Source organism: Carya illinoinensis, chromosome 1 (assembly GCF_018687715.1).
Source record: "Carya illinoinensis cultivar Pawnee chromosome 1, C.illinoinensisPawnee_v1, whole genome shotgun sequence".
Classification (NCBI taxonomy): Eukaryota; Viridiplantae; Streptophyta; class Magnoliopsida; order Fagales; family Juglandaceae; genus Carya; species Carya illinoinensis.
This window is the reverse complement of record NC_056752.1, coordinates 14,919,135-14,933,777: the sequence shown is the minus strand read 5'-3', so window position 1 is coordinate 14,933,777 and position 14,643 is coordinate 14,919,135. Positions and strand designations below refer to the sequence as shown.

Below are 14,643 nucleotides of genomic sequence, written 5' to 3'. Positions count from 1 at the left end.
TTACGATTCATTATTTTAACATTACTTTTTATCTACTTCTTATTACTTTTTATTATTATTTAATATTTTATAATTATTTTTTCAATATCATTTATAGAATATCTAAAATTACTTTATTACCTAAATGTAACCTTAGGACTCATTTGAATTTAGAAATGAGATGAAGTAAGATAGCTTCCCATCTCATCTTCCTGTCCTCGTACCCGTTACACGTTAAAAAAAGGAAAATGACATGCAGCTGTGCCGTCTGTGGTGGGATTCTCAAATGTTTGAAAAATGCAAGTAGAACGTCGTCGTACTAGTACTAAACCAAGTGCTTTACAACTTAAAAGCACCAGCGTCTCCCCATTCCCCATATCGCTCTCCCATTCCCCAACAAATGCCCAAACCTCTGGCTATGCGTCTGGCAGTCTGCAGACTCCTCTTGAATGATTGTCTCACTGGGTGCAGTAAAGCCGCACAGTCTCAGAGATAGTGATGAACGACCTCTCTAGCGTAGCTCCGAGAGACCAGCATTGTTGTTCTTGCAATCCCTTTCCTCCTCTATTCTTCTACACTGTCATACCCCTCTTTCTTCTGGGTCTCTTTGTCTCCATTTTCATACTCATTGTTGTCCACAACGCCCTCTTCTTTGCCTGTTTTCTTGTGCTTTCGGCTCTAGTCCTCGCCTTCATTGTCTGGAATACCCATCACTGGAAGACTAAAAGGGCAATACTTTTCTTTCTTCGCACTCTTCCTGAGTCTGACCTTAGAGTGGCTCGTGAGGGACAGCTCGTTAAGATCACTGGGGTACCGATCATTTCTCTCTTCCTTTATCTTTATTCTTTCCTTTTGATGGGTTCGTTACGATTTTTCGTGTGGCACCTTTCTAGTTTTGGTGGAGTGGTTTTGGTTTGTGTTTGGTTGCGGAGAAAATAAGGCGGAAGGAGGTTTAATATGAAATTGGCAGTGTTAAGGTAACTTTTGGTTTCGTTTTATAAAAAAAAAAAAGGTAAAAACCGTCGGTGTGAAACTCCTGTTCAAAATAGAGAGGAAAATAACGCATTTCCTTCTAACCAGTCATGGGTATTTCTTAAAAAGTTGGAGTTATTTTTACTGGGGTCTCTCTCTGAATTGAAACTATTAGTGGAACAAAGCTATGCGGAAATGGAGCTATAGGCTAATACTTGCTGCAATATTGTTTAAAAAATCTGAGGAAAAAATAATAAAAAATCAACTTCTCTCTCTGAATTGAAACTATTAGTGGAACAAAGCTATGCTGAAATGGAGCTATTGGCTAATACTTACTGCAATATTGTTTACAAAAATCTGAGGAAAAAAATAATAAAAAATCAACTTTCCCAGCAAGATAAATCAATTAGTATTGGCAGGCTAGATTTTTTTTCCTATTCTTGGTTATCCTGAAGAATTTTGTCATCAAAAGCTGGGTTTCTGTGTCGTCATCATTCATAGCAGTTGTTTGGAGGAAATGCTTTTGTTCGCTTGTACGTCTTAATGGGGGTATAACATCCGAGGATGTGTTTGAGAACTGTTAACCATTATTTTTGGGTTTCAGAGCTAATTACTTCGAGCTTCGTACGAGTGTATTAGCTATTGATGTCGATGTCCTTGGTTTACTTTGTGGCTTCTATTCATGATTTAATAGAAACATTAAATAGTGTTCTAGAATTTCTTTTTCCGGATTTTTTTCATTTTCTTGTTTTGGTCATATAGATTGTACGAGTTTGGTATTTTCCAAACCAGAGCAAGTATTTTGTGAACACGATTGTATTGTTTAGAACTTGGACTTCACAGTCATGACTTTTGATGTGATTGGGAAATTGTCAATTAAATAAGCTTTATAGTTCCTAGGAAGGAGATAGGTCCTTTGAGGAACTTCTTAATAAACTAAGCATTTGCTTTATGCCATGCTATGTTTTGATTGGCAGATTAATATCGTTCTACATGCTGCTCTTTTTATCCTCTTGATAATTTCCTTTTCATTCTCATACGTGGTCCTTTTGTTTCATTCTCATACGTGGTCCTTTTGTGCTTATATTCTATTTTTTTTTTTATAAGTATGTGCGTGTATTCTATAAGCAGATTATATTTTCCATCTACCTGGTAGAAGACCAATTCTTTTGTAATTCTTGTGATTTCAGATTGCATCATGTGGGAGTGTCGCTCTGGAATCTTCCTATGAAAAAGCTACCAGATGTGTCTATGCATCTACTCTTTTGTACGAGTACAGAGGTTTTGATTTCACACCGGTGAATCTCAAGAGATCATGCTTTCGGTGGAGTTTATCATATTGTGAGGTGCATAACTTCTACTAAGCCATTCAGCCATTCTGAGTATTCATTTTTTTATATGTAATTTTTCATTCTCATTATTAATAAACTGTTGGCTGTCCTGATTGGATTGAATATGATGTTGATCATTGTGGAGGTTGATAGCTGGTATCATTTTCATGTTTGTTCGAGACCTTGTGCCAATTTTTTGCATTAAATTAAGGTTAATTTGAATATTTTATTTCAAGTAACTTCTTCTGATGCAGAAGCATTCCATTATAACAATATGTTTTCAACCCATCTCAAGACAACCTCTATTGACTCCAAAAATCCGGTTGTCCTTGTGGACTAAAATTTCATAATTGGTAGCTCACCAAAACCTCAACCTCCGTACTTTTTACTTCCTCTAACCTTTTTTTTTCCCACATTCAACTTCAAACAGAAACTTGATATGGTGAACATTTGCATGTCTAAGCAAAAATGATTTTAGCTGATAATTGCTCCTTTTTTTAGAATTGGGACTTGGGACTACTTCTAATTTCTGGCATTATGTTGACATCCTTATTCGCTCTGCTTGTTTGTGCATATTTGTTTTTTCATCTGCCTAGCATCATGTATTATGAAGTACGGGATGGTTTGAAAACATGGTCTTTGCTCATATTTTACCTTGGATTGCTTCTTTATTATTGTGGAACATCAACATGTTACCATATATCATGTTCATAAAATAGAATTTGTGATGATGCTAATAGATGCATGGGTGTGACTTATCTCCCTTCAATGTATAAGAGCATATGAGTTATAAAAATAAAATTGTATGAGAAGGGTTTCATGAATTGAGTTACTGCAATAAAGGTTCATGGCTTTGAAAACTATTTAGATTGTATTTATTTTATTTAAAAAGCCTTCTTTTTAATTGGTCCCCCCTGCCCCATGGAGCGTCAGCATGTGGTGCTCTGGTGGTTTTGACCTTCAAGTCTCTGATTGTGACCCTAATATGCTCTTGCATATTTTCTCAGCTTAGTCAGGCCTACAAGCAAAAATCCACCCGAGGTATCCGTAATTAATGTTCGGTATCTGTTCTAACTACAAATGCAGTTGATAACAGTGAAAGTCTTACTCTTGTATGCAAAGCCCTGTCAGAACTTTTAAAAATAATGCATGTTGCTCTGCCATCTTTAGATATCTAACTTCATACCAAGATGTTGTATTTGATTCAATACACATTAGAAGTAGAAAGAAGAATTTATAGATGACATAATTCAGATGGTGTCTACTTTAACTAATTTTTTGAGTCATGGTAATTGTTCTATTTTTTAGACAGTGTTTAGTTTATATTGATAAGACAATAATGCATACGGCTATTTAGAAGTTTAGCGATCTTCCCTTGCTCTTGTGCAACATATAGCAAAGGATGATCATTGTATGTAACACCCCCTTGCTGTCGGCTTGTGAATGCCACATAAACATACATACATAGATACATAGTCCCAGGCATATGAGATCCATACACATTAGTTTGAGTCGTCAAAGGCAAGGAAGCGAGTGAAGGTAGAGGAACAGGAAAGCCATCAAAGATGACTTAATACCTCAAAAACCATAACTTAATTATTCAAACAATACTGCAAAATGTGAAAAAAATTCAATAACTGGAAGTAAACTATATTCTTGATGTCACTACGTCAACATAATCCAAAAACCTAACACTATGTTCAACTCTTGAACTTGACTTGTCCACAGTCCTACTGGTTCTGGCCTGATAATTCATCTTCATTTTTGTCACTTGGGACATCTAATATATAAAAACAAAAATGAGTTGAATACTCAGTAGATAGTACATCATGCAGTAAAAAGGTTCCGAGTATGGTTTTACCTTCAAAAACATTTTTAAATACAATGAAAGATTTTCTCACATATTATAAGACATTTATCACTAAGCCTTTATGTACAAAGTGGCCAACACACATGCACCCTTGTGTGCAAGGTTGTGTACCAGCCCATAGTCTATAGCCATAGGGGGTGCAACATGTGGCAGACCACACATTCTCAATGTCCTTTAGTGTGGTACATCCACCAATAATATTGCATAAGCACCAAGCATCATCATATGGCCAAGGTAACACATTCATAACATGGCATTCATTCATCAGTGCCTATTCTCATGATTTTGCATCCATAAGCTTTTCATAATATTCATATCATTATAATATCGTAACTTCCATGGCATAAGAATAATCATCATGACTGACATAACGTTCACATGAAAAGCATTAGCGTAATTTTCATAACATGAATGTGTTCATACTTTCTAATAGCACATGCAACATATTAGATCATTTGCAAACTTGATTTTCATGACATATGAGAAGGTGCATAAAAAAGCGCTTCCAGGAAAGGTTAGGATCACACCGCATTACTTGAAGAACTCTTTTCAAAATGTAACAGTTTTGCAATAATCATTAAAGGCACAACCATACTATGTTTCTTAACTCGCTCACTGACTCAATATCAAAACTTCCTTTTCAACTTAGGGAAAAAATTTGTAATCCCCGGTTTGAGAATAGGAATGTGGTGAATTAGATCCCACATTGCTTAAGAGGGAAGTCCGACCCGTTATTATTTTTTAATGGATTAAAATTGTAACAATGACTAGTCATATTTGTGTATGAGCCCAAGTGTGGCTTGGGCTTTCCTTTGTGATCATTACACCATTACTATCAAACTCTTTTTACTCATGCTAAGGTTGATTAATCCCTTTTTATAAATCCTTTCCTAAATGAAATTAGATTTGGTTTCTTTTATTTAACAATTTCAAAGAAAATAGCTTTTTTTGTTTGTGGATGATCACATTAGACAGTTGTGATGCTGTCTAGGCCAAATGGGGTTCACTCTTTTCCTTGGAAGAGTATTTGGAAGAGTAAGGTGCCTTCAAAAGTTGTGTTCTTTGGCCGGTCTGCTTCTTTAGGGAAGATTCTGACGTTGGATTATCTTAGGAAGTGTGGATTAATTGTTTTGGATTGGTGCTTCTAATGAAGAAATCTGGTGAATCGGTGGATCATTTATTATTACATTGTGAAGTGAATAGGCTGTTATGGCACGAGGTGTTCAATAGGAGTGGAATGGCTTGGGTGATGCCAAGTGGGTGGTGGATCTTTTTGCTTGCCGGAGAGGTTCAGGGGGTAATGTGCAAATTGCTGCTGTTTGGAATAGACTGACATGGTCTGTTCCAAAAAACAGAGGTAGCTAAATAGAGGGAGCTATGAATTCAGGCTCCAAAGAAAAGGAGAGAGCTAAATAGACTGACATGGTCTATTAATTATGAGGGTATCTCAAGCAAAGGAAAATCCAAAGGAAGGGGGCCGAAAATTTCTTTGTGAAGCAGAAGATTGTATTTTGGAATGTTTGAGGGCTTAATGAAGAAAATAAGTGACTTTGGATAAAAAAATCTGCTTGGGGAGTGGAGGGTGGATATCATTTGCTTGCAAGAAACTAAGATGGAAATTATTTCGAGAAGCAATGTTCGTGGCTTGTGGAACTGTTCATATGTTGACTGGGTGTATCTCGCATCTCTTAGGGCCTCAGGTGGAATATTAGTTATGTGGGATCGAGGGATTGTGAATAAAATAGAGGATTACATTGGGGAGTATACAGTGGCATGTACTTTTAAAAAGGTGGAAGATGGTTTTATGTGGGCATTTGTTGAAGTGTATGAGCCGAATCTAGACAGCTAAAGAAGACATCTGTGGGAGGAGATTGGTGGGTTACAAAGTTAGTGGGACATGCCTTGGTGCATAGGGGTGGTTTTAATGTTATTAGGTTCCCAAGTGAGGGATCGGGGGAGAGTAGGCTTCGGCGTACAATGAAAAAGTTCTCAAATTTTATATTTGAGTTATTCCTCTTATGGGTGGAACATACATTTGGTCAAACAATCAAATGTGGTCTAGATTAGACATATTTCTAGTTTCCTCAGATCATTTTCCTATCTTGTTAGATTGTGGAGGCATTCGTGGAGGGCGTAGGTATTTCAAATTCAAGAAGGCTGAAAAGTAAGGGCTTTGTGGAAAGGGTCAGGCAATGGTGGTCCTCCTATCTATTACATGACACTCCAAGTTTTGTTTTTGCATGTAAGCTGAAAGCTTTAAAAAGAGACTTAAACATATGGAGTGCGCAAGTTTCTGGAGATGTAGGCGATAAGAAGTCTCTAATGGAGGAACTACAGGAAATAGAGAGGGTAGAGGAGGGTCGGGCACTATCGATGGAGGAACTCTCTCGAAAGACAGAATTAGTTCTAGAGCTTGCGAGAGTTATCTTATTTGAGGAGATTTCATGGTGTCAAAAATCTCGAGCATTGGGGTTAAAAAGAGATAGAAGCACGAAATTTTGTATAAAGTGGCCAATTCACATAGAAGGACTAACAACATTGAGATGTTAAATATTGATGGTGTTGTGTCCACATAATTTCTAGTGATTCATGAGCATGTTGCTGGTTTTTTTGAACAATTACTTACCGAGCAAGTAGCATGGCGGCCAAAACTAGATGTATTAGCTAGCATATGAGACCATTGAGCAGCAAAGTGTTGCCTGGCTGGAGAGGCTTTTTGATGAGATAGAGGTTTATGAAGTGGTGAGAAAGATTGTTAAAGATAAAGCACCTAGCTTGGATGGTTTCTCTATGGGATTCTTCCAAGCCTGTTGGAAGGTAGTGAACGATGATTTGAAGAAAGTTTTTCAGGAACTTTTCTCATTGGATAAGTTCGAGAAAAGTCTCAATGCCACTTTTATTCCGCTAATTCCCAAGAAGGTAGGGTTTGTGAATGTCAAAGATTTTCAGCCTATTAGTCTTGTGAATGGGGTATATAAGATTAAGGTTTTAGCAAACTACTTGGGGGAGGTGTTGGTGAGGATTATTTCGAGACCCCAAAATGCCTTCTACTTTGTTTTGAAGCTGTTTTTAGATTGAAGGTGAATCTATCCAAATCGGAGTTGGTCCCAATTGGAAATGTTCGAAACCACTGGTGGCTGGCCAACATTCTTAGATGCAAGGTCTCCTCATTTCCCATGGAATACCTTGGACTTCCTTTGAGGGCCTCTTTCGAGGCTAAATCCATATGGGATGAAGTAATAGAAAAGATTGAACGTAGATTAGTGGGTTGGAAGAGATTGTATTTGTTAAAAGGTGGTAGGACCACCTTGATCAAGAGTATGTTGTCCAATTTACCAACTCACTTCTTATCTCTATTTCCAATTTTGGCTAGTGTGGCGATCCGTATTGAGAAACTCGAGCGTGATTTCTTTTGGAGTGGGTTGGGGGATGAGTTTGAGTTCCACTTGGTCAAATGGGATAAGGAATTAGAAACATGAGGATATTCAATTGGGCTCTTCTTCGGAGATGGTTGTGGCGATATAACATGGAGAGGCAAACTTTATGGAAACTGGTGATTGATCTTAAGTACGGTTGTAGGTGGGTGGTGGAGCTCTAGGGAGGTACAAGGGGTGTATAGGGTGGGATTTTGGAAGCACATAAGAAAAGGTTGGGGGGTTTTCTCTCGACATGCTAGAATTGTGATATATGACGGATCTAGAATAAAATTCTAGCATGACTTACGGTGTGGAGATTGAGCTCTTAAGGACAAATGCAGATGTCCGGTGGCTCAATCCAATGGAATGTGAATTTTATGAGGGCAGCACATGATTGGGAAGTTGACAGCTTTGCTGTTTTTTTAGAACCTTGTATGCCATGAGAATGAACACTCAGGAAGTTGATAAGTTGAGATGAACACCCACTAGCAAAGGTGTTTTTTCTGTTCGCTCCTTTTATGGGACCCTCACCAATCTGCAGCGTAACCATGGGGAAATATTTGTAGAAACAAGGCGCCCCTAAAGGCGAACATTTTTGCTTGTACATCTTCTCTTGGTAAGATTTTGACTATGGACAACCTACAAAAACACTGGGTGATTGTCGTGGATTGGTGTTGTATGTGCTGAAAGAATGGTGAGATTGTGGATCATTTTCTACTACAATGTGAGGTCTCTAGATCACTATGGGATGATGTCTTTAGAAGAATGGAATTGGCTTGGGTTATGCCTCCTACGGTGGTTGAGCTCCTGGCCAATTGGAAGAATTTGGGCAAAATTCCACAAATCTTAGCAGTGTGGAAGATGGATTCTATATGTATTTTTTGGTGCCTATGGAAGGAACGAAATGATTGGACTTTTGAAGATAAGGAGTGAACATTGGAGTAGATTAGATTGTTCTTTATTAAAACTTTGTTCCCATGGGCAAGTGTTGTAGATTGTAATGGCCTAAACTTTTCATGATTTTCTTGTTTCTATTTCTTCCTCTTAGCTAGGTTAAAAATCTTGTATACCCCTTGTGTACTTGGGCTATGCCTATTGTTATTAATATAAATATCTTTTAACTATAAAAAAAGGGAATATGAGATTGGCTTTATGCCTTGTGTGGTGTATTTGGGTTGAGAGGAACAGATGATGTTTTGACGATAAGGAATACTCAGTGGATGAATTTAAACATTTTTTCTTTAATACCTTATTTCAGTGGGCTTCGGCTAATGTGTTTAATGGAACTAGTGTCCATGATTTTCTTGTTTCTTTTTTTTAGTTCCTTTCTTGTAATTAGGTTCAGTTTTTGTATACTTCCTATGTACTTGGCTTTGCCTTGTTACTTGTCTCAATAAAATCTTCTTATTCATAAAAAATAAAACAATAGATAGTTGTGTTGATAAGGATACTCATACACTAGGTGCAAATACTAAACTTTTTTTTGATGAGACAAACATTTTATTAATAGAAGTAAATAGGCATAGCCCAAGTATACTGGAGGTATACGTGGTGGACTAAACTTAGGGGAGGTTTGGATAGTGAGTTAGATGATATGAAAGTTGAATAAAATATTGTTAGTTAGTTTTTAATATTATTATTGTTTTGGGATTTGAAAAAGTTGAATTTTTTATTATATTTTGTGTAGGAATTTGGAAAAGTTGTAATGACTAGACGAGATGAGTTGTGATGAGTTGGGGGGATTTCTTAATCCAAACTGAGCATCTCAATTAAACCTAGCTTATACGGTTGTCGTGAACCCTTAATGGTCTTTAGTATTTCTGTTTAACACTCTATAGCCTGCTGTAATTACCCCTCTTATTCAGCCCCTTGGCTGAATAGTGGGTGTCAAAAGCATGAATTTCAGGATGTGTTGGCTACTTTTCACTGGCTTTAATACTCAAGTGTGCATATAATTGTTTTAGCTTGCTCTGGGGCATTCCAGTCACTCTAAAATCTCCTAGTCAGATCTGGTCTTGGCCCAAGAACAAGCTGTTACGGCCTTAAAATTCTGAAGTATTTGTTTGTGCTGTGTGTGTATGTGTGGGTTGTGTAATCAGCTATCTGATTGTGTAGTTCCCCTCATTGTAACTCCAAAGTGTGTTGCAATGGTTATGGAAACTTGGGGTAGGGGTAAAACTCATGGTGTCAGAACTCAAAGCATTCCTTTAGGGAGGTCTAAACATCAACCTTAGGGCTGTCACAGTCTAATAAACTGTAGTGTGTTTATATTCTTCCCATCATGGTGTGTATACATCGATTCCACCCACATAGCTAAGGCACAATTTACTAATGACTATGTTGTATTGTATGATCTATTTATGAAGAAAGTCAAGTGACAGAACCTGTCCGCTTGAGTTTCTTTGACAGCCTTTTGTTTCCTTGCCTTCTCTTAGCCTTAAAATGCTGTCTGTTATTGTCAGATGGTGGCAATAGGGAACAATTTAGACTTGTGATATACAGGAGGAAATCTCAAATTTCTAGGGAGAATACTTTCTATCTTTCATATTGAATTCATCTTTAGAACTTCCACCAAGAATTGCAGCCTCTAGGAGTCCTTTAAGGCTTGAAAGAAGGTGCCGCTAAGGTGTTAAAATAATGGACAACTTAAGAGAATCAGAGATTAAGGTTAGTGTACTGATTTCACTGCTGTAAGAGAATCAGAGATTAATTCATTCAAAGGTGAAGAAAAACATTGAATTTACTCACCGAGCAGTGGTGGGAGCAAGAGGAAAAGGGTGTAGCAAGATAGGTGTTGAAGACCCAACTATTGATCCAAAAACTCTAGGACTGTTAGATATTAATTTGATTAAACCTTTAACCCTCAAGATCATAACATTCCACTACGCTTCCGAATCCGATGTCCATAGTGGCCCACTCTATCAGCACTGACCCTATGGTAGCCCTTTCTCTTTTGGCGGTTTTACTTATCTATCAGTATTTAATGACTTAACACTATGCCCATACATAGTATCAAGACAATTTAATCCAGCATATAAGTCACCCCCTCCATGACTTGAACTCGTGACGTGGTCTCTACTTTGATATCAATTGTTAAAATCTCCCACCAACTCAAGAAACTCAAGACAATTACTAGAGAACTGAACTTCACTCTGATCTTGGAGGGACCAGAACCTCCAAGATAGAATCTTTATTAACTTTCAGAATGTATGTATTACAAAGCTTCTCTCTGTTTTTATACATGAATGACCGTTTATCTCGTTATAGGGATGAGGGTATTTAGGTCATTATTACACCTAAGCTGGGGATATTTTAGTACATATCTTTTATTAATGAAGCACATGCCCCTTGCCTGACTTCTTATTCGAACCTCTTCTGTACATAGCTCACCCAAGCCTCCCACTGATATAATTAACACCCAATGTAAGCATCCATAGCAATTGTGTGTCTGAAATTGCAGAAATATAAACAGCAGTGTTGCCAATCGTGCTAGTTCTAAGCCTGGATAGAGATATTTTGGGCCTTTCAAAGTCTTGGAGCGTATTGAAGAAGTTGCTTATAAGATAGAGTTGCCACCAAACTCTTCTATACACCCTGTATTCCATGTGTCCAAGTTGAAGAAACATGTGGGACCAACTGCCACTATCTCACCTGTTTTACCATTGACAGATTCACATGGGGGATTAAGGACTGAGCCTGAATCGATTTTGCAAAGGAGGATGGTTCCTTTTAACAACGAGCCATTAATTTTTTTTTTTTTTGATAAGTAAAAATATTATATATATCAATAGGAGTAACCAAGTACATTGGACGTACAAGAAAACACCTAGCCCATACTAAAGAGCTCCTAATGACCCAAAAAGCTCGTAAAAACTACCCAAATACACCAAGCCCGAATTTGAATGGAACACACCTTCCCAACCCTAGCCCCTTGTTTCGTGTACAACTAATTCAAATCCCTCTACAAGACCGTTTTCACCATGCCCTCCCTTTAGTCTTCCCTCGACTTGAGCTACCTCTCTTAGCGTTGTAGTTAATTGCCCATGAAAGACGGTTTAACTTCCTACTTCTCTTGAAACTTGATTTGGTTTCAAACGTGTGGCTTGCCTCAATTGCAGTGATTAGAGCTTTAAATTGGTCTTCATATCCATCATGTGAAATCTCCAGGATTTGCTTAAACCCGTTAACTTTATTAAGAACCAAATCTGATGGTGAACCCGCTATATCATTTAAAGGAGCCATTAATTGAATTACTGGTCAATTGGCTTGGGGCTCTTGTGGAAGATTCAACTTGGGTGCCAGTGAAACAACTTAGATTTTAGTACCCTTACCTTGTGGGCAAGGTCTTCTGGAGGGGAGGAGATTGTTATGGATGCTTGCATTGGGTGTTAGTTATATCAGTGGGAGGCTTGGGTCAGCTCTATAAGGAAGTGGTTCGAATAAGAAGGCTGTGGGATGAAGTCAGGCGAGGGGCACATGCTTTATTAATAAAAGGAATATACTTAGCTTATGTGTAATGATGACCTAAATACCCTCATCCCTATATCGATATAAATGGCCATTCATGTATAAAACAGAGGGAAGCTTTGTAATACATTCATTCTGAAAGTTAATAAAGATTCTTTCTTGGAGGTTCTGGTCCCTCAAAGATCAGAGTGGAGTTCATTTCTCAAGTAATTGTCTTGAGTTTCTGGGAGATTGTAACAGTAGACTTCAGATTTTGGAGCTTAAAGGGAAGTCAGCAGCACTTTTTTGCTAAATTCATGAACAAGTGTTGAAAATTCAAAACTTTTCTCAGCAATGGGCTGTGGCAGACCTAGAAAAGGGTTTCCTAGGTTGCTACCTTGAGTGCTCAATGAAAAATTAGTGGAAGATGGCTGAGAGGAGGCGGCAGACAGTGGAAAAGAGGGGTTGGAATTTCTGGCACCAATGCTAGGATTATATGGAATAGAATCTGGGTGACAGCCAGCCCTAATGGCCTGTAGAATCTTGGCACAATGTCCATTCCTAGAAGCTTTTATTGTGGATTTTCAGTTAAGGAAAAAATTCTGGTAGATGTGGTAGACTTGGGGCTTCCTGGTAGTTTCCTATTTTTGGTATCCGTTAAGGCAACACCCTAGGTTATATGTAGGTCACAACTAGGGCTGTAAATGAACTAGTTTGTTTGATAGCCCGCTCGGTGCTCGTCTGGTTAAACTCGAATCAAACTCGACATGTGATTTCCAAAATTTGGTTGCAACTTTTCTTTCCTTACCCTTTTTATGTTTGCATGAATGGAGAGTGGGACTAAGAGTCATTTATACCATGTGTTAAGGTCACTCTGTATCAAGAGTAATAACCTAAAAGCCCTTCCCTTCTAAAGTTCCATAACCTTATGAATTAATTGGTTACAACGCCAAAACAGCTGAGGTGAGAAAACCAAAAGAAATGCACTAGGAAAAGGAAAAGACTTAATGTTCTGGAAGGTAGACAGTTATACATCATTATGAGGAAGAAGATTGCATGGATGAACAGGAACAAAGTTTCCTAATTCCTAATGCTTCCATGATTATATTTTGGTCTTAGATGTAGATTAGCTACCTTTTAATTTGTTGTTTAGGATTTAAAAATCATTGCCACCTCTATTTAGTTGGAAAGTTTGATATCATTGTGGAATTTTAACATTTTTTGGCTTTGTATTTGGTCATGACAGAGGGCCGCCACTGACTTTTACATAACTGATAGAAAGTCTGGTGTCAGAGCTTTGGTGAAAGCCGGTTCTGGATGTAAAGTTATGCCCCTGGTCATCGAGAGCAAACTTGTGAATACTACCAGAAGATGCAGAACTTTATCACCTCACCTGAAGAAATGGTTAAGAGAAAGAAACCTCTCAGAAGAAGCCCGTCAACTACGTCTTGAAGAGGGGTAACATGTTTGTTTAACTGGAACCTTAAATTTACTTCTGATTGTGTGCATTGTTCTTTAGAACTGATAAGCTGCAAATTCCCTTAAAATTTGGCAGGTACGTTCAGGAAGGCAGTTGTATGACTGTGATTGGAATGTTGCAGCGAAATAATGATATATTAATGATTATGCAACCACCAGAGATCATCTCCTCAGGATGTCTCCACCAAAGGCTTCTTCTCCCAGTTGACATTGATGGGTTGATCCTCCTACAGGTGCCTCAAATGGCCAGCCTTGTGACAAACCAAGAGTCAGTGCACCAACCAGACCGGTAATTCCTGACAATTAAGATAATTAGGAGTTCGTGATATTTTGCGTCTCAAATTGAAAAAGAGAGTTGCAGATAAAATAAATCACCTATTTGAACGTGTTATTGACCCATATCATCTTTTTAGGCTATCCCCGTTCAACAAAACCACACACCCCCCCCTTTTTCCCAACCCAAAACCAAATGGATTTTCTGGCTTTTATTCTGAAGACAAAATCCCGTAGAGAGGCTATCTCAAAAGAGCTACTGCTACCATCAGAGGAACTACGAAAGGGCTGACTCATTCTCTCTCTTAGAAGAAAAAGAAAAAACCAAGGGAATCCACTCAACTGTGAAGCTGATCTTTGTGAAGTGTAGAGGTTCCCATTAACAAGACATAGTTGACTAAGGGATAAGGCCAAACATAAATATATTAGATGCGTGACATATGAGATAATTAGGAGCTCGTAATGTTTTAATTTTGTGGTAAAACATTCTGTAGAAATTTGGCCCTAATTTAGATTATAATTCTTCTGAATTTTCAGTGGCCATGTATCGTCGCCTGTAAAATAGTTGTTTCTTCATCGAACTTCATTTATACTAAAATCTACTGATTTTGTGGAGTTCCCACTGTTACCTGAATCCTCGTTTAAGAATGGTATATGGAATATAAAGAATGGATGCTACTTATTACATAACTGTATTTTCTACGTCCAAATAAGAAAAAATATATTTATCATCCTAATTCTCATCATCATATAATGTGGCATTAGATGATAGGTTTACAAATAAAATATAATAAATAATCTCTAATCATTTAATGTCACATTATATGATGATGGGAAGGTGATTAGAATTAGGATGATGAGTAGTATTATTCGTCCA

General features: G+C 37.7%; 1 protein-coding gene across 2 annotated transcripts; it reads left to right on the top strand.

Moving 5' to 3' along the window:
• Window positions 1-345: 345 nt before the first annotated feature.
• LOC122311699 (uncharacterized membrane protein At1g16860-like) lies at window positions 346-14,400 on the top strand. Of its 2 annotated transcripts, XM_043126338.1 has the most exons (5): window positions 346-789; window positions 2,142-2,297; window positions 13,261-13,472; window positions 13,570-13,782; window positions 13,907-14,400. In XM_043126338.1, exons 1-5 carry the CDS (start codon window positions 478-480, stop codon window positions 14,001-14,003), a joined length of 990 nt encoding a protein of 329 aa, XP_042982272.1. In that variant the 5' UTR covers window positions 346-477; the 3' UTR covers window positions 14,004-14,400. The 2 variants fall into 2 exon arrangements, 1 of the variants encoding a protein (XP_042982272.1); XR_006242848.1 differs by lacking the exon at window positions 346-789 and adding an exon at window positions 831-956 and having other exon boundaries at window positions 13,570-14,400.
• Window positions 14,401-14,643: the final 243 nt, after the last annotated feature.

Excerpts from the sequence above, each read along its gene's own strand:
- LOC122311699 (XM_043126338.1), top strand. The coding sequence starts at position 478 with ATGAACGACCTCTCTAGCGTAGCTCCGAGAGACCAGCATTGTTGTTCT. Across the intron at positions 13,473-13,569 it reads CAACTACGTCTTGAAGAGGG|GTACGTTCAGGAAGGCAGTT; the intron begins GTAACATGTTTG and ends AAAATTTGGCAG. Across the intron at positions 13,783-13,906 it reads TCAGTGCACCAACCAGACCG|GCTATCCCCGTTCAACAAAA; the intron begins GTAATTCCTGAC and ends TCATCTTTTTAG.